The 23775-nt window shown below is 44.5% G+C and overlaps 1 protein-coding gene across 7 annotated transcripts in view; it reads right to left on the minus strand.

Moving 5' to 3' along the window:
• Positions 1-23775, minus strand: part of Ppp1r13b (protein phosphatase 1, regulatory subunit 13B) — a 73235-nt gene that overhangs the window by 28695 nt on the left and 20765 nt on the right. For 5 of the 7 annotated variants that reach the window (XM_039112418.2, XM_039112417.2, NM_001395106.1 and 2 more), the window contains exons 2-4: positions 10122-10269; positions 7984-8103; positions 3837-3913 (exon numbers count right to left, since the gene is read on the minus strand). In XM_039112418.2, the coding sequence (XP_038968346.1) occupies positions 3837-3913; positions 7984-8103; positions 10122-10269 (345 nt within the window). Of the gene's footprint in view, positions 1-3836; positions 3914-7983; positions 8104-10014; positions 10270-10404; positions 10658-23775 lie in introns of those variants that run through there. The other 2 variants (XM_063262028.1, XM_008764941.3) reach the window with 2 other exon arrangements.

Consider the following 23775-nt stretch of genomic DNA (forward strand, 5'->3'; position numbering starts at 1 on the left):
ACCGCCTTTGATGTGACGCTTGCAGCAGTTAGCCTTTTACACAGGGTCTCAGACCGTCCTCTAGTCACAAGCACTTATAAAGCTTACAACACACTTTTTAAAAAGTTATTTTATTTTTTATTTTACTCTGTGTGTCTGAGTGTTTTGTCTGCTTGTATGTCTGTGCACCACATGAATGCAGTTCCCTCAGAAGCCAGAAGAGCTGTGGATCCCCTGGAACTGGAGTTACAGATGGTTGCTAGCCTCCATGGGTGGTGGGAATTGAACCTAGATCCTAAGGAAAAGCAGCCAGTGGGTTTCAGGGATTGAACTCAGGTTGTCAGTCTTGGAGGCTGATGTCCTTACCTGTTGAAAATCCTTTTGAGTTCTAAGATTGATCATAATCTGAGCCCCAGGGATGGTAACGTAAATGAATGATAGATGGGATAATCTCCCCATAGGGCAGAAGCACAGAACTGACTCCCTGAGTTGTCCTCTGGCCTCCACATACTCTTATAGTGTGCACACCCGCGCGCACACACACACACACACACACACACACACACACACACACACACACAGAAACAGTCACATAAGAAATGTTTTAGAGCCACTTCACAGAATCACAATTACACCAAGCATCCACCCATCCATCCATCCATCCATCCATCATCTATCCATCTATTCTGAGACAGTCTCACTATACAGCCCAAGGTAGCTGAGAGCTTTACTGTGTAGCCTAGGATGAGCTTGAACTCAGACCATCTGCCTGCTACTTCCCAGGTGCTTGAAATGCAGGCCTGTGCTGCCATATCGAGCTGTGTCAGGAAATCCTAGAGTACGAGATGCCAGGTGTGGTACAGGCCTGTAAAACCAGTGCTCGGGAGATGAAAACAGGAGGAGCAGGAGGTGAGTGAAGATCATTCTTGGTTATATAGCAAGTTTGAGGTAAACCTGGGATACAGTGAGGCCTTGTCACAAAAGTAGGGTAAGAATGAATATGAAAGAGAGAGGGACAGAGGGAGGGAGGGAGGAAGGGAGGAAGGGAGGTTGGAAGAAACACAGAGACAGATAAGAAAGATTACAGACACACAGACAGATTGACTTCCTGAAACAGTTAAGAGGTCTCTGCATAACTCCTCCAGATTTAGAATTAAAAAAAGTTAGATGAGGACTGTGAAGTGATTGTTAGAGACTGGAGTGTAAGGAAGAGGAACATCCACCTTAACGCCGGCACATCTATGAGTGACAAATGAAATACGACATTGAAACCAAATAGAAAAAATTATGGGGCTGTGAAAATGGCTTGGTGGGTAAAGCACTTGCCACAGTGTGAGGACTTGAGTTTGAGCCCTCAGAACCCACACAAAAGCTAGTCTATGTAGAGCACAGCTGTAACCCCAGAGTTTCCTACAGAGAGCTAGGAGGGAGACAGGAGGATCCTGGGAAGCTGGCAGGCTAGCCTGCTGTATGCAGCAGGGGACGACAGAATAAAGACCAACACCTATAGCTGTCTTCTGACCTGTACAAATACGTATATGTATTGTGCACACACCACACATGTACTTACACACGTGTGCATGCACACACACATTTTGTCTAATAACAAACTAGAAATCTGTCTCTGTGGTAGTCTGAATGAGCATGGCTTCCCCACAGCTTCATTTATTTGAATGCTGGGTCCCTAGCTGGTGAAATGCTTTGGGAAGGATGAGAAGGTGTGGTCTTGTGGAAGGAGGTGTGACCTTGTTAGAGAAGTATGTCATTGGGGGTGGGCTTTAGGGTTTCAAAAGCCATTGCTAGGTGTGGTCCTACTCTCTCTGCCTCTAATTTGCAGGTCAGGAAGCAAGCTCTTAGCTAGTGCTCCAGCCACATGCTGCCACCATGCTCCTACCTTGATGGTCATGGACAGCCTCTAAAATTGTAAGCAAGCCCTCAAATAAATACTTTCTTTTGTAAGTTGCCTTCATTATGATGTCTCTTCACAACAGAAAAGTAACTAAGGCAGGTTCTACGATGGCTATCTATAAAACTTAATGGAACTATTACTGAGTTATTTCCCTGCTCCCTCTCTCGCCTCAGGTCTGTCTCTGTCTCAGACTCACAGAGAGCCACCTGTTTCTGCCTCTCAGTATCTCTATCTGAAGGGTGTACCACCATGCAGGGCTTCTCTCTTTCTCAAGACAGGTTCTCATCTATCCCAGATGGCTTTGAACTCACAGTACAGCCAAGGATGATCTTGAACTAATAACCCTCCTGTCTTTACCTCCTTGCTGCTGAAGTTATAGGCATATGACACCATTTTTGGCTTGTATGGTGGTAGAGATGGAACCAAGAACTTTATACATGCTAGGCAAATACTCTTAACAACTGAACTACAGCCTAGAACACTCTACTGACAAAGTCTAAAATGGTAACTACTGAGAATTCAAGTATATAATTATTGTCGACCTGACAATCTAAGCTATATACTGCTTAAAATTTAGAAAGAAGGAAACGATGGACTAGGAGGCTACTATCCTTTTTTTTTTTTTTTTTTTTGGTTCTTTTTTTCGGAGCTGAGGACCGAACCCAGGGCCTTGTGCTTCCTAGGCAAGCGCTCTACCACTGAGCTAAATCCCCAACCCCGCTACTATCCTTCTTTTACAAAGATGGGCATCATGTGATTCAAACAAGTTCAAAGAAGCAGAGATTTGGGGCTGGAGTGATGGCTCATCAATTAAGAGCACTTCCTGCTCTTGCAGGGGACCTGAATTTGGATCCCAATACTCACATGACAGCTAACGATTGTCTGAAACTTCGGTTTCAGGGGATCCAGAGCCCTCCTCTGGTGTCCACAGGCACTGGTCATGCACATGGTGCACATATATAGATAGATACATATATGCAGGCAAATCACTTATACATAAAATTGAGTCTTAGGAGGAAGAGGAGGCAGCGGAGGGGGCAATTCAGATTAGATCTCCCTTATCGAAAAGCTCAAAATCCAACACTTCCTAAAGTTGTAACATTACTTTAGGATTAGAGATAGTCGATCGATGAAGCCTAGGCAAGTATTTCCAATCTGAGAAGCCATGAGATCCGAAACCCTCTGAATAAGCGACTCTCAAACTGTGCATTCACAGCACAAAAACTGCATGTCAGTAACCTGCTGGAAGGGGAGAGGCAGCTGTAGCCAGTGTGCAAACCGTGCAGCAGTGTACAGCCAGGCCCCCTCTGGCCTTCTCGGCCAGGCCCCCTCTGGCCTTCTTACCATAATCACCAGCATCTAACAAGACCACACACACCTGCCCAAGGTTGAATGTCTAGTTAGTTGTAGAGCAGAAAGAAATAAACTAATCCTCTAGTCTTAAAATATTTGAAAAAGTTAAAACTAAAACCTCCAAAGATCAGGCTTAAATGTTCCCTATCCCCTCGTTCTCTCGATGCATGCAGTATTCCTAAGAACACGTGACGTAACAGCAACATCAAACCAACCGCCCAATGCCACAGAGTGCTGAGGGAGCCCCTCCTCTCCCTTCAACTGCTCAGACACGATCTCCCTCCACCTACCCTGTCCCTGGATCCTGGCACTAATCGGAGCATCAGCACCACAGAGATGGGGCCAGATGCTCCACCCAATGCTTTGTTTCAGTGCTGGGAAGGCAGACACAGGCCGACCTGTGCTCCCTGACTAGCCAGCTCAGCCTACTTGGAAACTTCCAGGCCAGTTAGAGATCTCAAAACCAAGGTGGACAGGTCCTCAGGAACACTGCAGTTGTCGTCTGACTTCCCTAGGCTCACGAACTCAAGTACCTGCATACACACAGGACCAGTACACACATACAGAACCAATTCACTTAGTCCCCACGACTTACCCCATTTTCAGTGTGCTTCTCTCCAGGAACATTCATAACGTTTCTCTGCGTTCTCTGCTCTTGGCTCTGACGGGCACCTAAAGAGATGAGAGGATGAAGCACACTGTGATAGTTCTTCCACTGTTAACTGGGTCAGAAACACCTCAAAAAACACTGTGTGTCTAGGAAGGGGGATTGAGAAAGGTTTGACCGAGGTGGGAAGCCCGGGAAGACGCTCCCCGAAGGCCAGCACGCATGTTCTGCTTCCTGAGTGTGAGCAGTGCCTCACTCCTGACGCCACAGCCGGAGCAGCTCTCCCACCACGATGGACAGCTGTCATTTTCAACGGTAAGCCACAGGAAACATTGTCAGCTATCTTCTGGATTTTTATTTTATATTTTTGAGAGTTTCAAGGATAAGTACTAAACTTACTTCTAGATTTCAAACAATTGTCACCATTATTGTTTTTCTGAGACGAGGTCATGCTGTGTGGGCCTACACACGAGGGCAGTACTCATGAGGCCAGGAGAGGGAGGGCACTGGGGCCCTTGGAACTGGAGCTACAGGCAGTTGCTGCCTGGGTGTGGGGATGAATTCAGGTCCTCTGTAGAACAGTATGTGCTCTTATGCACTGAGAGGACTCTCCAGTCCCAAAAACATTTTTTGTCTTTTTTCAATTTTTTTTTATTTTCAAAAACATTTTTTATCTTATGTGCGCCCTTGGCCATGAGCACGCTCACTGCGAGTGTTCAGGGTCCAGAAGACCAGGGTTTCTCAGCAATGTACCTGATCTTTATTCTGGGAACTGAACTCAGGTCCTCTGGAACAAGAGCTGTTGAGTCATCTCTTTGGCTCTCGGCTATTATCCCCCCACCAGAAAAGAGAAAATAATAACAAATACGACTACCAACCCTTCGGTTTTTCACTTATTTGCATATTTATCAACAGTAAGTATAAAGTACCAGGCCAAGAAGTCCAAGACAGCACAGCTAAAAATGTTTTCCAATCAGTCTTTGCGTGTGTCGCTTCTTGAATTTTAATTACAAACGCACACGCGTCCTCAAGCATGAAATTGACTTGTTATCAAGTGTTTTAACTGGGGCTGGACAGGCAGGTCTGTGTTTATGAGCCCTGGCTGCTCTTCTGGAGACTCTGGGTTTAATTTCCCAACACCCACATGGTGGATCATAGACCTTGGTAACTACAAGTCCCAGGGGATCTGACACTCTTCTAATTCAGAAAGCACGGACACGTATGTGATGCAGACACAGATGTCGGCAAACATCCATACACATAAATAAGTAAATAAGATAAATATAAAAACAAACAAACAAACAAACAAACAAAACAAACTGCGCTTTAAGTACTAGGCATGGTGGTACCTGCCTTTAAGTCCAATACTCAGAGACAGAGACAGGCGGATCTCTAGGAGTTTGAGGCCAGCCTGATCTACATATTAAGTTCCAGGCCAGCCAAGGCTACAGAGTGAAGCCTTGTCTCAAAAAACAACAAAAAAAGAGAACGTGTCAGGAGCTACCTAGGAAAGGCTAAAGACACGTGAGTGCGTTTCTGGAGATGCCCACTGTTCTGCATGGCTGTGGTGGGTGAGCTCTGAGATGCGGGTCCTCAGAGACTTCATCCCAGGACTGCTCCTTGCTGCCGATTTGCCCTTCCTGTTATTACAGCCTAAGGATGCCTGGGCATGAGCCACCCTACTGAGCAAATTCCCTGCAGATCAGCATGGAGATGAACTTTCGTGAATGAATGCTGTTTAGATAAATTAATGATTTTACAGAATTCCTGATTTGATTCAAATTTTAAGAAGAAAATTTAAGGAGATGGTTTTAGTTGTTTTGCCAGAAAGATGTAAATCAAGAATAGAGTGTCCTGGGGTTGGGGATTTAGCTCAGTGGTAGAGCGCTTACCTAGCATGCGCAAGGCCCTGGGTTCAGTCCCCAGCTCCGAAAAAAAAAAAAAAGAAAAGAAAAAAAAAAAAAAAGAATAGAATGTCCTCCTCCCCCACCACCCCGTAGAACAGTAAGTAAAGGCTGCATAATAAGGAACACAATGAGTTTTCACAATTGCACTAAGAAGAGAAACAGGCTTGGGACAGACTTGTGATCAAGGAAAAACATTCATTCTAGGACAGGTCCAAGGATGAGGCCACAGGTGTGCACTATGAAAAAACTAGGCCACATGAAACTGTTGCTCTGAACTGATAATGAGCTTACAGAATCTTGAACTCAGTATCTACATCCTTCGGCGACTCCCCTTCTGTGTAACATTTCATCTGTGAGGTAACTTTATAAAGAACGTTTGTCTGAGAAGGTATAAAAAGGCCAGATAGAGTGTGGCATTTGGGGCTCAGCCCCATTCAACAAATGTATATATCTGTCTATATGTATGTATATACATACATATGTAGGTATATGTGTATGTATGCATGTAAGTATGCATGAACACTTGGAATTGATGAGGTGTTTGGCCTGACCAGAGTGTGTGTGTGTGTGTGTGTGTGTGTGTGAGAGAGAGAGAGAGAGAGAGAGAGAGAGAGAGAGAGAGAGAGAGAGAGAGTGTGCGCGCGCACGCGCATCTGTATCAACGATTTTCTTTCATTTACTTTCTTTTCTCTCTGGCTCATAAAAAGTTAATGAGTTCCAACGCTCTTGCCTGGCCAGTGAGCCCCTGAGTCAGAGGGAAAAGAAACCAGGGTTAATTAGTACAGTACAGTAAGAGAAAAGAATCCAGCACATATTAGCACAGAACATCAGGTTTCCTCTACTGAAAACAAGTCCAGGCCTGGGCACAGGTGTCTTTAGTATTAGAGCTGCAGAGCACTTTACCATGTGGACATCCTGTAGCTCACAGTCCCTCGAGGTACAACGTGAGCCTCATTTTGTATAGATTCAGGAACAGCTTGAACGTAGAACTTCCACAGGAAGACTGTTGGGTTGAAAGGCCTTGTGCTCTTTTGTTTAAGATTAATTCATTTTATGTGTTCTGCATACAGGAATGTATGTAATTATGTATGTGCTTTGTGTTTAAGGAGGTTTTAAGAAAGCATAAGATTCCCAAGAACTGAAGTTAGAGATGGTTGTGAACCACCAGCCAGTGCTCAGAACCAAACTCAAGTTCACTGCAAGAAAGCCAGTGCTCTTAGCTGATGAGCCATCTCTCTCTGGCCCAGCTTTGTGCTTTGCCTACATGTATGTATGTATGTATGTATGTATGTATGTATGTATATATGTATGTATAAATGTGTGTGTGTATGCATGTGTGTGTGTGTGCGTGTATGTACGTACTTCTTTAGAAACAGGGTCTCTTGCTTCTCTACTAAACTTTCTTTTCATATAAATCTCTAAGACTTCCTACCTGGGAATGAAAATATACCCATCGATGTTGTCAGGATGCTTACTGCCATCGGTTTTTCTTTTCTTTCCGTTGTTTATTTTTTTGTTGTTTTGTTTTGTTGTTGCTGTAAGTGGTAATGGTGTTTTACTGTTTTTTGAGTTTTTTTGAGGGGGACAGTTCAAGACAGGGCTTCTCTGAGTACCTCTGGCTGCCCCCAAACTTACAGAGATCCCCCACCTCTGCCTCCTGAGGGCTGGGATTACAGGCATGAGCCTCCATGCCTGGCTGGTTTGTTTGGTTTTGTTTGTTTTGAAGACAGGGATTCACTATGTAGCCTTGGCTGGTCTGGAGCTCAGAGATCCACCTGCCAGGTCTCTTGAGTGCTGGGATTAAAGGTGTGTACCGTCATGCCTCGCTTTGTTTTTAAGTAGCATACTTGCTTGTCTTTATGGTATGATGTGATACTGAGAAAGGCCTGGTCCACTCTAAAATTAGAAACATCTCTCATAACCTTTTTATTACTTCAAGGTTTAATTTTAAAAACTGAACATTTGACACATGTGGTATTTATTAATATTAATACCTTCATACACTGCATGCCTACACATTATCATACCCAGTGCATCATCTTACCCACAATGCCCTGTGAGAAAGCGAGAGCCGGTGCCTACAGCTGTGACACACTCAAGTCTGCATCACAGAGGTCAAGGGCACGGGAATGCACATTCTCTGTCCTGACAATTTTGAGTCTTTTCTAAAATTAACGAATATGACCAAAGTTAAGAATTGAGGGAGGTTTTAGAAAGCATTTACCAACCTTGTTCACTGCTCTCAGTTGGAGAATCCTCATGGCGAAGAAAAAATTTTACCTCTTCCCTGCGAGGCCCCCACTTCTGTAGGTGCTCATACATCATGTGGTCACAGGGGATGGGACGCTCTAGGAGAAAAGACTACAGTTCACTCCAGAAACAAAGACAGGGACACCGTCAGTGCAGACCCCACGCTTGCTCTCCCACACTTGTCTCACTCCCCTCCCCCCCACGAATCCAAGAACATTACAAGCATCACTCTTTACTTTAATAAACAAGTAGAATTAATGAGAAATGAAGGACAACGGGGCAACGTACAAACACAATAATGCACAGCAAAGGAACTCCAGCATCCAAGAGGGGACAGTGCCCCGACTGCATCTCTGTCTCACTAGCTCTGTTTCCAATGAGGCTGCTGTGGGCCTTGGGTACTGCAATCTGCTCCTCTGTAGCACCACTGTTTTGGTTTTGTCTGAGGGCTGAACTCGGGGCCTCACATAAACAGGCAAGCAGTCTAACACTGAGCTAAATCCCCAACCCCCATATTATCTTTTTAAAAGACTCCTTTTATGTGTATGTGTCTAAGTATAGGCATGGGCAGGGGTACTCAGGTACCCATGGAGGCTGGAAAAGGGAACCGGATCCTCTAAAGCTGGAGTTAGAAGGAAGTTGTCAGCAACCTAACATGGGTGCCAGGAACTGAACACTGGGCTTCTGCAAAAGCAGCAAGCATTCCTAATTACTGAGAAATAATCTCTCAAGTTCCCACATCATATCTCTCAAAAATGTTTTATTCTGAAATATTAATAATTTTAAACTATTACATGCCATGTCTATACTCCCATCACTTGGGAGGCAGAGCTAAGAAGACAGCAAGTTTCAAGTCAGCCTTATGAATAGGTAGGTCCTGTCAGCCTGGGCTACCTAGTGAGATACTTTGTCAAGAGATTTTAGTCCACACTGTAGAATAACTGCCAAGGCAGTACTACATACCTTTATCTGAGTCTCCCTAATGTAGAGCTTTCAAAACCAAGCAGTTCGCACTGGCAGACCACTGTAGATTACTGGCTCTATCTGGATTTCAGCAGCTTCTCGCTAACACTTCCTTCCTGTATAGAATCTCATCCATGAGAGCATATGCAACTCCCTGGTCTCAGCACACACACACACACAACTACAAATAATTAAAAATATGAAACTTTCAAAGAATAAAGAGTATTTAACAATAACCTGTCTCTAAGAGTTGGGTACACATTTCCTTTGGACACCTCACACTCGTGGACGATGACTCTCTCGCTGCCCACCTCAGTTACCGGGCATATTTCCTCTAAGCATCACTTTCATATGCCGTTCCTATTTGAGATCTGCACAGCCGCTTTCTAGCTCCCTACGCTCCAGGACCTGTGTGCAGTGGATTTCTTCCTTGTCTTCTAGGTTCAACCCCTCTTTATTGTCTTGTTAGCTCTTACTTTGTCTTTTCAAGATGAGGTCTCATGCAGGTCCTAGGCTGGCCTCAAACTATGTGGAAGAAGGTAACCTTGAACTCCTGATCCTCCTGCCTTCACCTCAAGTGCCAGAATTATAGGAGACAGGCATGCACTAACACACCCAGCTTAAATTTCTTCTTTAATCATATTATCTTTGAGAATTTTCTCTGCCTGCTTGCTAACAAGTCTTTTAATATAAGAGCCAGGATTTTACCATTTTCAGTTTAATACTGTTTGTGGAGGACTTACCACATACGCCACATGCCATCTTCCTGATGTTATTAGGACAGAAAAGGGTTGTTGAACAGAAGCTGACGTATAGCTCTTTGGTAGAGTGTATACTGAGCATTTGTAAGGTCCTAAGTTCCATCCCCAGCACCATAAAATACAACATAACACACACCAAAAACAAAAACGTTAAAAACGGTTGCTGATGGGCCAACAAGATGAGTCAGGTGCTTGGCACCAAGTGTGACTCGAGTCTGATCCACAGAACCCCCATTACAGAAGGCTAGGACTCACAAGTACACACCACTGAGCTATCCCACTCACGGTTTCCTTTACATGAGCTGCCTTCTACCACAGATAACTGGAGCCACAGCAGTGTTTCCAACTGAGCCCCGAGCTGTATGTGGCTAGCACCGGACAGCCTGACATACCACTTCCTCTCCACACTTCGGCCAGGTGGCAGCCGCCCTCTCCAGGTTCCTTGCAGAATTCTACGACATCTCGACAGGTGGTTTCAGGTGTTATAGGAACTTCTGTTAAAATCTGTTCATTGTTGCTCAAGAACACGGTTAATATCATCTGTAGAGAAAAGATTAATAGCACAATTTAGGCTCCTCGTATAAAGAGCTTTCTACTTTAAACTTCCTGCTAGCAGACACAGCTCAGGCTGGAGAGATGGCCCAGTGGTCAAGAGCACTCCCAGCTCCCACACACCAGCTTCCAGCTGTCCGTAACTCCAGCCCCAGGGAACTCAATGCTCTCCTCAGCACTTCTGTGGGCACTGGCATGTGTGTTACACACACATACACATATAAAATTAGTTTTAAAAATCTAAAAAGGAAAACCATCACATAGTAGAGTGGTGAGAGAGCTCAGTAGAGAAGACCGCTGCCAAGCCAACAGCCAAAATCCAGCCTGAGTCTGACTGGGGACCGCAAGGTAAAAGGACGGACTCCAACATGGTCCTCTGACCGCCCTCATATCTGCACCCCAGGACATACACGCCCACACCAGCACCTCTCCCCCAGTACAAGTTAACTAAGCAAATAAAAAAACACACAATGCAAAGATAGAAACGAACAAGCTGACATCTCATAATCAACCCCATTTAAAAAGGAAAAAAAAAAAAAGACGCAATGCTTCAAAACCAAGTAGGAAAAAGGCTACATTGTAAGTGAATGTTTCCCATGGGGGGGCGGGAACTGGACTCATTCTCTATCTCATGCATTGACAAAAGTCTCTTTTAGATCAAATGTTTCATTTTATTTTATTTTATCCACCCCCCCCCCCACCTGAGGACCGAACCCAGGGCCTTGTGCTTGGCAAGTGCTCTACCACTGAGCTAAATTCTGTATGTTTCCCCATACAGATTTCTTTGCGAAATCTCTTCGTTCCAAATGGGATGCACTTGTAGCAAAACTACATTTCAAGATATAGACCCAGGAAGCTTTTCCCATACAGAATGGCACTTTCTCGTCTTATTCTTTTCCTTCCAAGCCGGACGCTTTGTAGCAAGCTCACTTTTCAAGATAAATACACAGAAGCCTTTCCCAACCCCTCATTTTACTTTTAAATTAATATTTCTCTGCATGTGTGTGTTATGAATCTTTTTTTTTCTTTTTTTTTTTTTCCAGAGCTGGGGACCGAACCCAGGGCCTTGCGCGTGCTAGGCAAGCGCTCTACCACTGAGCTAAATCCCCAACCCCGTGTGTTATGAATCTTAATGTAAATACCTGATATGCAGGATATCTGATATGTGTCCCCCAAAGGGCCCATGACCCTCAGGTTGAGAACCTCTGCCCAGAAAACATTCCAAGGTTTTTTCATTAATCCTTCATCGACGTTCAGAAACAAGGGGGAGCAGGTATGGTGGTGCACATCTTTAATTTTAGCCATCTGGAGGCAGGGGCTCTGTGAGTTTGAGGTCAGTCCAGTCTATACTGCACATTTCAGGCCAGTCAGGGCCACACAGTAAAACTCTTGTCTCAACATCAAACACCAAGGCCAAGAGGACCTCTGGCAAATCGTCATGGAGAATAATCAGGGCACGGTAGCACACTTGCGGCTCCAGCACTGCAGAGGCAACAACTCCTGAACACTGGGGCTGTTGACCAAGCAACAGACTACATCTCTAAAAGCAAAGTGGCAGGGGTGGTGGTCCACACCTTTAGTCCCAGTCCCCAGGTGGCCAAGTGTGGTGGCACACGCCTTTAGTCCCAGTACTCACGCAGAGACAGAGGCAGAGGCAAAAGAACTTGTAAGCGTTCCAGGCCTGCCAGGACTGCACAGGGAGAGCCTGTGCAAACTACAAACAACAACAATTTAAAAGACGTAAAGAGGGCTGGAGGGATGGCTCAGCGGTTAAGAGCACTCTTCTAGAGGTCCTGAGTTCAATTCCCAGCAACCACATGGTGGCTCACAACCATCTGTAAAGAGATCCGATGCCCTCTTCTGGTGTGTCTGAAGACAGCCACAGTGTACTTGTATATAATAAATGAATAAATCTTAAAAAAAAAAAAAGTAAAGATTGGACAGCACCTCAAAGAGCACCCCCTGGGTTCCCCTCCACACACACACACATGTATCCAAACACATGAATATACACAGCATATGCACCCCACACACAAACATACTTGACATACACATGAACATACATGTGCACAGACACAAAAATAGAAGTAGTATCTATAATCAAAAGACAGATACTATAAGTGTTAACAAGGATGTGGAAAATAGGAACCCTGCACACTCGTGGTGGACGTGTAGTGGTGTGGCCATTCTTAACAATGACGACACAGCAGTTTCTTACGATATGAGGCACAGATTAACCATGTGGTCCAGCAGTACCACTTCTCAGTATCCGCTGGGGGAAGTAACATCTGTCCTCACAAAGCACTCCACAGAAATGTTCATGGCGTCTTTGTTCATTCATAACAACTAAAGAAACAACTCTATCTTACAGAAGAAACAGTCTATCACCTATCAATAAAGAAAATGTCTTCCGTCACACAGACTATTGTTGGATAAATTCTGACCACATTATACAAGTGGAAGAGGCCAGAAACCAAACCAAACCAAACCAAAACCAACCAACCAAACAACCCCCAAAACAAAACCCAAAACAAGGCACACATAATGTATGACCCTGCTTATGTCTACAGCCATCGACTCTGCTGAGGTGAGAAGACTGGCTGCCGGGGTTGGACTGGATAGAGAAAGAGACAGAGTGCTCTAAGTGACGACAGGCTGTGGCTGTGGTTCTGCAGCTTTCTACCTGTGCTGAGGATTACTACACTGTTCACTTAAAGTTCACTTATTTATTTTTTGAGACAGGTTTTCACTATGTGCACGAGATTGGCTTCAAACTCAAGAGATCCACCTGCCTCTGATGGCATTGAAGGCCACCAAATATCTGGCTTAAAACAAGCAAAGTTTATGGCACATAAACTGTACCTCAGAAGCTGTTTTTATAAAGTGGACACTAGGGTTAGAGAGATGGCTCAGAGGTTAAGAGCACTGACTGCTCTTCTAGTGGTCCTGAGTTCAAATCCCAGCAACCACATGGTAGCTCACGACCATCTGTAATGGATCTGATGTGCTCTTCTGCTGTGTCTGAAGTTAGTTATAGTGTATATAATAAAGGCTTGATAAAAACCATTTTAAAAAAAGAAAGTGGACTTGACTTTCCGAAAGGGAACTCAATTCTTAGGTAGCACAAACCCCTGACTGAGACTCAAGCTCTCTCCCTAGTTGTGCGCTGACTTTGCTGACGCTGATGGGAAGGGCTTTCCTTCACCGCTGCCTCTCAGTTCCCGGAAGGAGCCTGGCAGACTCTGAGGAGGTTTCTTTTAGGGCAATGGCTCTGACTCTGCTCTGAGGAAGCTTTAGCTCTGTCCTACTTTCACTTCCTATGGAAAAGGAACTGCAGGATAGCAAAGATAAATGACCTGGAAGAATTTAGTATGTTTAATACGAAATTTTAGCTAGTGATAAGTAAGAAGCTCACAGAAACCATGGAAAGGATCCATCAAGGTGGGTACAGACAGCCATTTTGAAAGACCCTTAGCTCTTCCGTGCACCGGAGGACTGACTCTAAGCTCCTTCTGGGTCTGACATGTTATGTTACATCTCCGTGTACTGACTTAAAATACCAGAAGTGTAGGCTGGAGATGGCTCAGTGGTTAAGAATATTGGGTGCTCTGGGGGTTGGGGATTTAGCTCAGTGGTAGAGCGCTTGCCTAGGAAGCGCAAGGCCCTGGGTTCGGTCCCCAGCTCCGGAAAAAAAAAAAAAAAAGGATTGGGTGCTCTTGCAGAGGACCTGGGGTGAAGTCTCAGCACCCACATGGCATTTAACAACAGTCTGTGAAACTCCAGTACCAGGATATCCAACACCCTGTACTGGCCCTCTGAAGCCTCCTGCACATACATGGTACACATGCATACATACATGCAGGGAAACACTCATATACATAAAGTAAATAATGCTAAGAGATAAGAAGACAATATACTCAGTCTCTGGTCACATCACCACTGTCACTGCTGGAGCTCCGACCTCTGCAAAGCAGCCTGACTGGAGTCCGCTGCAGCTCGGCCATTAGGTACATTACTTCATCTACATAAACACTGCTCTGATGCTGGACTGGACCACTCCACTCAGCTCCTCAGAGCTGTGACAGCCCCTCCTGGCACTTACCAGAGCTCTCCCTCACCTGCCTGTCTAAAGGAGCCCCGTCTGTTATCTGACTCGTTCCCAGCTCAGGGAGCTGTTCAAATGCTTGTTTCATTTCCCGAGATCAGAGATCCCGGTCAGCCTTAGCTGTGTATCAGTATCTGGATCAGCACCAGACATAGGGCATGGACTACATAAGTCCCCACATTCTATGACTTTGAAGGACTTTTGAATCCCAAAGAATACATGTTTGTCTGACTTTTTATCTTCAAGATTTCTTCCCAAAAAAGATAAGAGAATCTTTACCCCTTTACCCATTGACTTAGTCCACATAACAGAAGGCAAGTATTATTGTGGAAGTCGGAAACCATGATTAATGTAAGAACATAATTCTTGGCAGATTCCTTCATAGCTAAACATCGGGATGCCTCCAGTCAAACCCCCTCCTCCCACAAGGTGGCGCTGTATGGCAATGGGGAGCAATGCCACCTTCAGAGGAAAATAACTCTAAACAAGAGGTAAGTTAGATGTGGCAATGCACTCAAGAAGTTGAGGCAGAAGGATCAGGAGTTCAAGGCTGGCCCCGACTCCATAGAGAATTTGAATCTAGCCTAGGCTACAAGAGTTCCATTTCATTTTTTAAAATAGATATAATTATAATTGGAAATTGATCACGTTTTAAAGGAAGAGTTGGCTTTAATAGAGTGATGAAAAAATGTCAAAATAAATACATCCTTAAGCCTGACAAATGCATATTAATTCCAAGCCTGGGGATTGTAGTTCAAAGGCAGGCTGATCTCCTGAGTTTGAGGAGCACCTGGTCTACAGAGCAAGTTGCAGACAGCCAGGGCTACAAAGAGAAGCCCTGTCTCAAAAAACACCACCACCACAACAACAAAAATCCTAAAAAGAAAATTAAAAGTCACATCTCAGACTGAGAAGATATCTGCAAAGTGTACAGGTTTCGAAGGACTTGTATCCTGAAACACAGACATCTCTTAACATTCAGTATGGGCACACTTCCAAAGGGGCGAACGACGTGAACACACACACATCCGAGCAGAGCTGACCTGTGAACGGCATCAACACCAGTCACAGGGAGCAGCATCAGAACAACGACACACTAGTCACTGTCCGTCAATCAGGTAAATGGCCCTCAAGAGTCTTGCCAACTCTGCTGTCACTGTTTCATTTATGGCCACAGGGCAAAAGGAACTAAGCACTAGAAAAGGCCATAGCCACTTTGGAAGACAGTACTAACTTTTAACAAAACAGGGATCCAGTCTAGCACTTAGAAGCTGATGATGTAGGAGGAGTGCTACAAGTTCAAGACTAGCCTGGACTCCACAGTTAAGTGTCAGGCCTGTCTAGGTACAGTGTGTCAAGGCCCATCCTAGGTACAGTGTCTCAAAACCTCTCCTCAGACACAAAAGACCACTTTTACCAGATGATGTTTATTTCCACACAAATGCTTTTAACAGTTCTCAGAAGTGCCGGAAATTTGGAAACAACCAAGATGCCATTAGTAGAGGAATGAATCAACAAACTATGACCTATTCAGACAGTGAAATACTATTCAGCAATAAAAGGATATATGCCATCAAACCAGAAAAAGACATGGACCTCTAACTATAAGCTGCTGGGTAAACTGGTCTGAAAGGCTATGTACACACTGAAGGGTTCCAACTCTATGAGATTCTAGAAAAGCAAAACAATAGAGTCAGGACCAGCTACAGGGTTGCAAGGGGCAACACGCTATTCTGAATGACACCAGAAGTATGGCACATTACACATCAGTCAGAACCCACAGAACCATCAAGAGTAAAGCACACATATATGCCAAGGACCTCAGTCAACCAAAACATGTCAACCCTGGTCCATCATTGTGACAGATGGACCGCAATGACAGTTAACAGGTGCTAGGTCTAAGGTGGGAGAAACAGGAAGCAGGGGAGGAAAATTTTGTTTCTGTTCCATTTTTCGTATACCTAAAATTGCTGTATTTAACTTATGGTATTTAACTTAAAATAACAATAGTATCCTGTAGCTTCAAGAGTTCGTGCAGACATGTGTGTGGTGTGTGTGTGTGTGTGTGTGTGTGTGTGTGTGTGTGTGTGTGTGTGGCAGAGGAGGGGTATATATAAGAACTGAGTCACTTAATAAATGTGACCCGTGTGGCCCATGGTCCAATACTTAGGGAAGTGTCAGGATGGTCCTATGAGCTCCAACAGTATAAACTAAAGGAAGGGTCGCTGCACTACAAAGTCCGTGTCCTCACTCGTTTCCAATCTCCTTAGTACAGTGCCAAGGGCTTTTCACATTCTTAATTTCTGTGCTTTCTCTGTGAAGACAGTTACTAGTTTTGACTTTACAGATTAGGAAAGGGGCTTAGAGAGGTTAAATAATGGGTTCAAGCCACGGAGCCCACAAAACTAGAGAGAGAACTTAATTCACTCTGCCTGACTCCAAAGCTAAGACACTCTGAACCCGTTCTCCAAACCAATTCCCTAGTGCTTCAAAATGAAAACAGAGAAAAGAAAAATCAGTGAAAGTTTTAATAAATAGTATCTTAATTGTATAATCTTTCATTGTTTGTTTACATTTCAATTAGCCAGGTTATACCTAGTGTTTTTATTCAAAAGTATCAATTGCAAACTGAGAGTTTTTTCCCATGTAATCGCTATACTGTGGAAGTAAGAACAAAGAATCATGGCATCTCCCCCAAGTAACCACAACAAAGGAATCGAAAAATTACTTGGCCTAAACCATACAAACTTTTTAATTAAATGTTCTTGGTTTTTCAAAAATTTCCATTAGGTATATACCAATAATTCTCAGGATAAGACTTCCTTGTCCTACACACTGATAAAACTCAAGAGAACTTATTCCTAATGCTTTTGTTGACACTAAAGACTGGGTCTCTATGCTGCCCAGGACGTCTCTGTCTTACTGGCAAAATCGACCCTCCTACCTTGACATTCTGAGAGGCAGACACCACAGGCAAGTACCCTAAGCCCAGCTCTGTGGCTATTGTGATGGTGCAGGGGACGGGATCAGGGCTTCCTGGGCTCGCAAACGTACTATCATTCTATCTACCCTGTCCCATATGCATTTTTATCTGTGTCACTCATACACTGAAGAACTACATATGTACATTTCATATAAGCCTGAACTCACACTATCATTTAAAACAGCCAAAAATAGAAATAGCCCAAGTTTACAAAGATAATTTAAATGTTTCCTTATATCTCTGTGTCTGACCCTGTGTGTGCATGCCTATGGAGGCCAGAAGGCAGGGACTGACTGATCCCATGGAGCAGGAATTAAAGGCAGCTGTGAGCCACCAGATGTGGGTATCATCTTCCTGAAGAGCAGTGAGCACTTTTAACTGCTGAGCCGTTTCTCCAGGCCCAAACTTATAAATGCCGAGGAACATGGAATATACTCTGAACTTAGATTACTACCTGGGCAGAAAAAGAAGTGAAGTGACTGTTACAGCACAAACGACCCTTGGAAAGAGAGCAAATAAAGTCAGATACAAACTGGCTGGTGGCAGTGGGGCACACCTCTGATGCCAGCACTTAGGAGGCAGGCGGGGCTCTTGAGTTGCCAGCCTGGGCTACAGACTGAGTTCCAGGACAGCCAGGGCTACCCTGAGAAACACTGCCTCAGAAAACAAAAATGAACAAAAAAAGAATAAGTCTATTCACATGAAATGCCTGGAGCAAACAACCCATAAAGACAGGAAGCAGACTAGTGCTTGCAGGAGCTGCCAGGATGAGAAGTAGCAACTGATAATTGCTAAGAAAATGGTCTTTTGGGGGAAATGAAGACACTAAACAGTTAGAAAGTCATAAGGATTGTACAACTGTGGATATTTATTAAAGCCCAGAACTATGTGATTATGTATCAACAAAACGTATTAAGACATCAGTTATGCCAATTTGATCTATTGGTATTCTTCCTCGATGAAGCGCCTTTCCCTATTATAACAGGGCATTGTACCACAGGCTCATGATCCCAGCAATCAGGAAACTAAGGCAAGGAGACTCCTGAGTTGAGGCCAGTCCAGGCTACACAGCTAGACTTTTCCTCAAACAACTAATTGTATTAATTATTTTTGTCTTTTTCTTCCTTCCTGGTAATATAACCTTATAGCAACACAAATCCTGCTCTGTCGTGTCTATAAACACAAAGACTCACATTAATCCTTTGGTTAGCAGGAACCCAGGGCTTAAAACAAAGACAGTTAGCTAAGGATACTCCTCAGAGGTGGAAACAAAGACAGTTAGCTAAGGATACTCCTCAGAGGTGGAAACAAAGACAGTTAGCTAAGGATACTCCTCAGAGGTGGAAACAAAGACAGTTAGCTAAGGATACTCCTCAGAGGTGGAAACAAAGACAGTTAGCTAAGGATACTCCTCAGAGGTGGAAACAAAGAGAGTTAGCTAAGGATACTCCTCAGAGGTGGAATGCAGGACTGGTAGGCATGGAGGCATGGAGGCATGGAGGCCTACCACAAAAAAAAAATTAGGAACCTTGAAGAATAATTTTTATAGAATCTGGTATATCACAGCAACACACAGATAGCATAAGTTCTAGAAGAAAAGTAAACCCAAAAAAACCCTCACCTCATCCCTTATTTTACAAGAGACTGCTAACTCTGTCCTTCAGGTGTGCACTGGCTCTTGAAAGTTGTACCACTTTGGATTTGCTTTATAAAGGTGTGAGTTACTGTTTTTAAATATTTCCCATCTTAAGAAACTCAGCAGGAGCACAGTGGAGCACATGTGTCAGTGCTGGGACACTTGTCTGTTGACATAGGAAATACCCAAGCAGATGACCTGGAGGTCCAACTACACTGGGAGCTACCGTGATAAGACACCATGAAATAAGGCAGACACACTGTTGTCAGAGTGGCCTGGGTAGTTTCACCTAATTAAGTGTGTTCTACAGGGACAGCCAGTGTGAGCAACCTTCAATGGCAGCTATGAACAGGGCCAAGAAAACAACTGGGAAAACAAAGACTGAACAGGAATTTACCAGGTACATTTGTGGCATGTGTTATATTAAAAGAGGAGACTGAAAAGATGGTTCAGGGGTTTAAGAACACTGGCTGTTCTTCCAGAAGATTTGGGCTGGATTCCCGACACCTACACTGCTCACAACATCCAGGGGATGCGATGACCTCTTCTGGCTCCCTCAGGCACTGCATAGACACAGCACACCAGCTTACATACAGGCAAGACACTCATGCAAAGAAAAAAAAAAAAGAGCAAAAAGACAAGGAGCAGCAAGAGAGGTGGCCTTACATAAGCCTAATTATCACCTTTAACAGTAAAACCTGAGCCAGGCGGTGGTGGTGCACACCTTTAATCCCAGCACTTGGGAAGCAGAGACAGGCAGACATCTGAGTTTGAAGCCAGTCTGTTCTACAGAGCTAGTTCCAGGGCAGCCCTACACAGAGAAACAGGTCTTGGACAAAAACAAAACAACGAAAACACAAACGAACAAAACCAACTAACCAAACAAAAGCCCCAAGGACGTTAGCCGTTTACTAGTGTTAAAAAGCCATGCATTATCCCAGTGCTTACTGAAGGGTAGGTCTTCTTTTCTCACTGCGCTACATCATCAACTCTCCTAACAACTTTCTCGGCCAGTTTCTGGGGAGATCCATTCTACAGGTAGGCCGGACTGTCCAAAGCCACAAGAGAAGAACCAGAGAGCAGGAGCTAAGCCAGAGTTGGCTGCAGAGCACACGCTTCTGCTTGAGTTGTTCTGAAACTACATGACCATGGAGTCACGATCACTTCAGAACCCAATTAGACAAGTTCCTCATGTCCATGAAGCTGTACACTGTTTTACACAAAAGTTAGCAGATAGGAACATAAAGCCAAACTTCTCTAAATGAAAGAACTCACTTCATACATATAATATGCATGTAGCTTTGGAAAAAAACACATTTTAAGTGTGACTATAAACAGTCAACGAGTAGAAGCATCAAAAATGAAAGCCCATGCTGCTTCAGACAAACTTCCTATTTAACAACAGCCATGAGAGTATCTTTGGTGCCTACAGACTCTAGCAAGGCTCCACCATCATGTCTTCAGTCTCGACAAGCTGCCCAGTCTGGCCTAGACATTGTACTCCTACCTCAGGCCCCGAAGCTGCTGGGAATACAGGCTTGTGCCCAACCAAGCAAGGGAATGGACCTGATCTGAGCCCTAAGGTCCTTATAAACCCATGCTAATTGGACATGGTGGTGCAAGCTTTTAATCCCACACGTAAGATGCAGAGGTAAGGAGATTGCTATGAGTTCAACAAAAATTCATGCATACTTGTGGAATTTTATCCTCATTCCTTTCAGTCTAATTTAATAAAACATACAGCTAATTTGAGTTTTCATCTCATTACACGGCTATAATCTTCCAAACAAGCTGCATCCTGAATGGTTAACTGCTGGATGTTGGTAGCCATCCTGGTGCCATCAACTGAGATAACAACTTGCCCCTCGGGGGTTGGGGATTTAGCTCAGTGGTAGAGCGCTTGCCTAGCAAGCGCAAGGCCCTGGGTTCGGTCCCCAGCTCCGAAAAAAAGAAAAAAAAAAAAGGTCAGTAGAACCTCAGAGCCCAGGCATGGTGGTGTGTGCCCATAATCCCAACATGCAGGAGAAGGTGTTCAAAGCCAGTCTGGGCTACAGAAGACTCTGTTCTCTCACCAAAGTGAAATGCCTCACTGAAGAGGGTGACAGTAAACCTTGACTACAGTCTGAAAGAAGAGCACACAGAGGAGAAAGTGTAGCAGCCCTGAGGCAGAATGAAGGCCAGGCAAGAGTAAGATCCCTGAGGAGTCTACCTTGGCTGGAGCAGAAAACTCAGAAGAGAGAGGAAGATGGGCAGTAAGATGCTTGCCAGGCATTCCTAAGAGCCCGGTGGGAAGCCAGAAGGATGCTAAGACCAGCACATTTTGATAGACATCTCCCAGCTCATTCCAGCTGCTGTGCTGAGAACAGACCCATGCAGAACAAGCACAAATACAGTAACTCCTCAATAATCAACTAGTGTAAGAATCCAAGCAGAGCGCCAGGGTGCAGCAAGAGAAAGCAGCTGGAGAGACTGTGAAGGATGCTCTGACAACCTTGCTAATTGGCACAGATGTGGATTTAAAGAAAAGAGGGATGCGACAGGGCTTTAGTACTTTGGCTGCCAAGTCCCCAAAGCTGTCCCTTTCTTGCCCTAGCTGAACACCATGCTGTTTGGTTTTCCACCCAATGTCCTTCCAGAAAATGTGTTAAAATTATTTATCTATTATCGTTTGTATATACGTGTGTGAGGTGGCACTTCAGTGTTCGCCTACATGTAGGTCAGAGTACAATTCTGGGGAGTTGTAGCAAGCGATTTACCCCCTGGGTTACTCCCCCAGAGAGCAGGAGGGAACTGATGCCTTCCAGCTGTCCTTTGACTTACATACATGCTGTAGCAACTGAAAATGCACATGTGCACAGACACAAATACAGTAACTAAATTTAAAATTATTATCACTTTATAAACAGAAATGTGAGAGCAGTTTTTGAAGGTTTTTTTTTTTTTTCTTTTCTTTTTTTTTCGGAGCTGGGGACCGAACCCAGGGCCTTGCGCTTGCTAGGCAAGCGTTCTACCACTGAGCTAAATCCTCAACCCCGTTTTTGAAGGTTCTTATGTTTCCTTCAAGTACCACAGCTAATTGTAACAGCTCAGAAAGGCTACCTTTGCTCCACTGAAGCCAACTGCTGGTAGGCTCTGACTAGCCGAGTGCCTGCCAGCGGTATAGAGCTTAACGACTAGGGAAGGGAGTGAGAGAGAGGGTAGCAAACCCTGCTTCAGCCCACTAAAGGGCTGCCCAGAGAAGCAAGAAAGGCTTACAGCTGTAAAAACGCCCTTCCTTTCCCATCACCCCAAGGTCAAGTCGCTCCTCTCTGAGTTATAATATATAACTCAGAGAAATCCTGCCACGCCTGGTGACAGACAGCACAAGCTGAAGAGGCGTGAGCTAAGGCCACCTTCCCTTGGTCTTATCTCTTTCTCAACAGTTTGTCTCTTCTGATCTCAAAAACAGTTCCTGTGCTATGATTGGCTCAGTACCCAGGATGTTCTCATAAGGATCCATATTCCAGCACAAAAATAAAGGTAGCATTCATACTAGCCCACTAAAAGGAGCGCACATTTTCAGCAGCAAATTTGAGACTATAGTATCTAGATGCTTCACTTTCTTTTCTTTTTTTCTTTCTTTTTCTTTGAGCTGAGGACCGAACCCAGGGCCTTGCGCTTGCTAGGCAAGCGCTCTACCGCTGAGCTAAATCCCCAACCCTGATGCTTCACTTTTTTTTTCCGCTATTCATTTTTTTTTATTTATTTAATACTTAATAATAATTCTTTGGTTTCCGGGCAAACATCCCCCTCCCCCCTCCCCTTCCTTATGGGTGTTCCCCTCCCAACCCTCCCCCATTGCCGCCCTCCCCCCAACAGTCTAGTTCACTGGGGGTTCAGTCTTAGCAGGACCCAGGGCTTCCCCTTCCACTGGTGCTCTTACTAGGATATTCATTGCTACCTATGAGGTCAGAGTCCAGGGTCAGTCTATGTATAGTCTTTAGGTAGTGGCTTAGTCCCTGGAAGCTCTGGTTGCTTGGCATTGTTGTACATATGGGGTCTCGAGCCCCTTCAAGCTCTTCCAGTTCTTTCTCTGATTCCTTCAACGGGGGTCCTATTCTCAGTTCAGTGGTTTGCTGCTGGCATTCGCTTCTGTATTTGCTGTATTCTGGCTGTGTCTCTCAGGAGCGATCTACATCCGGCTCCTGTCGGTGATGCTTCACTTTCTTAAAACAGTGTTTTATGTGTAAAAGAAGAAACTTTTTTTTTTTTGTAATTTGAGTTAGTGATCAAGTGATTGCTTCCTTCTCGACCCTTTTAAAGGTGTTCAATTCAACAAAGAAACAGTCTGAGGATTTAAATATAAACGCTTAGCTCTGCCATCAGATGTCAGAGCCAGACTAGCAACTATCTAACCAACACCCAGTCCTCAGTTTACAGATGAGGGGACAGAAACCCCGCCAGAGATCAACAAACTTTTCAGTAATAAACCAAGACTGAAATCTAGGTGCTTTGATTCTCAGCATAGCAAGCTGTTTCCTTTCTACATTTAGAGACTTAAATTACTCACTTCTTATATGCTAAAGCCTGTGAAATGTCTAGCACAAAAGCCCGGCATATAATATTATGTCAAGATGGGCCAGTGGCATGAACCTGTAGTCTCAGCACTAGGGAGGCAGAGGCAGGGCTCTGAGAGTTCTAGGTTACCCAGGGCCACATAGTGAGCCCATAAAAATAAAATAAAATAAACTAGAGAGGGAGAGAGGGGAAGGTAGGGAGGGTGGATGGAGG

Source organism: Rattus norvegicus, chromosome 6, assembly GCF_036323735.1.
Source record: "Rattus norvegicus strain BN/NHsdMcwi chromosome 6, GRCr8, whole genome shotgun sequence".
NCBI lineage: Eukaryota > Metazoa > Chordata > Mammalia > Rodentia > Muridae > Rattus > Rattus norvegicus.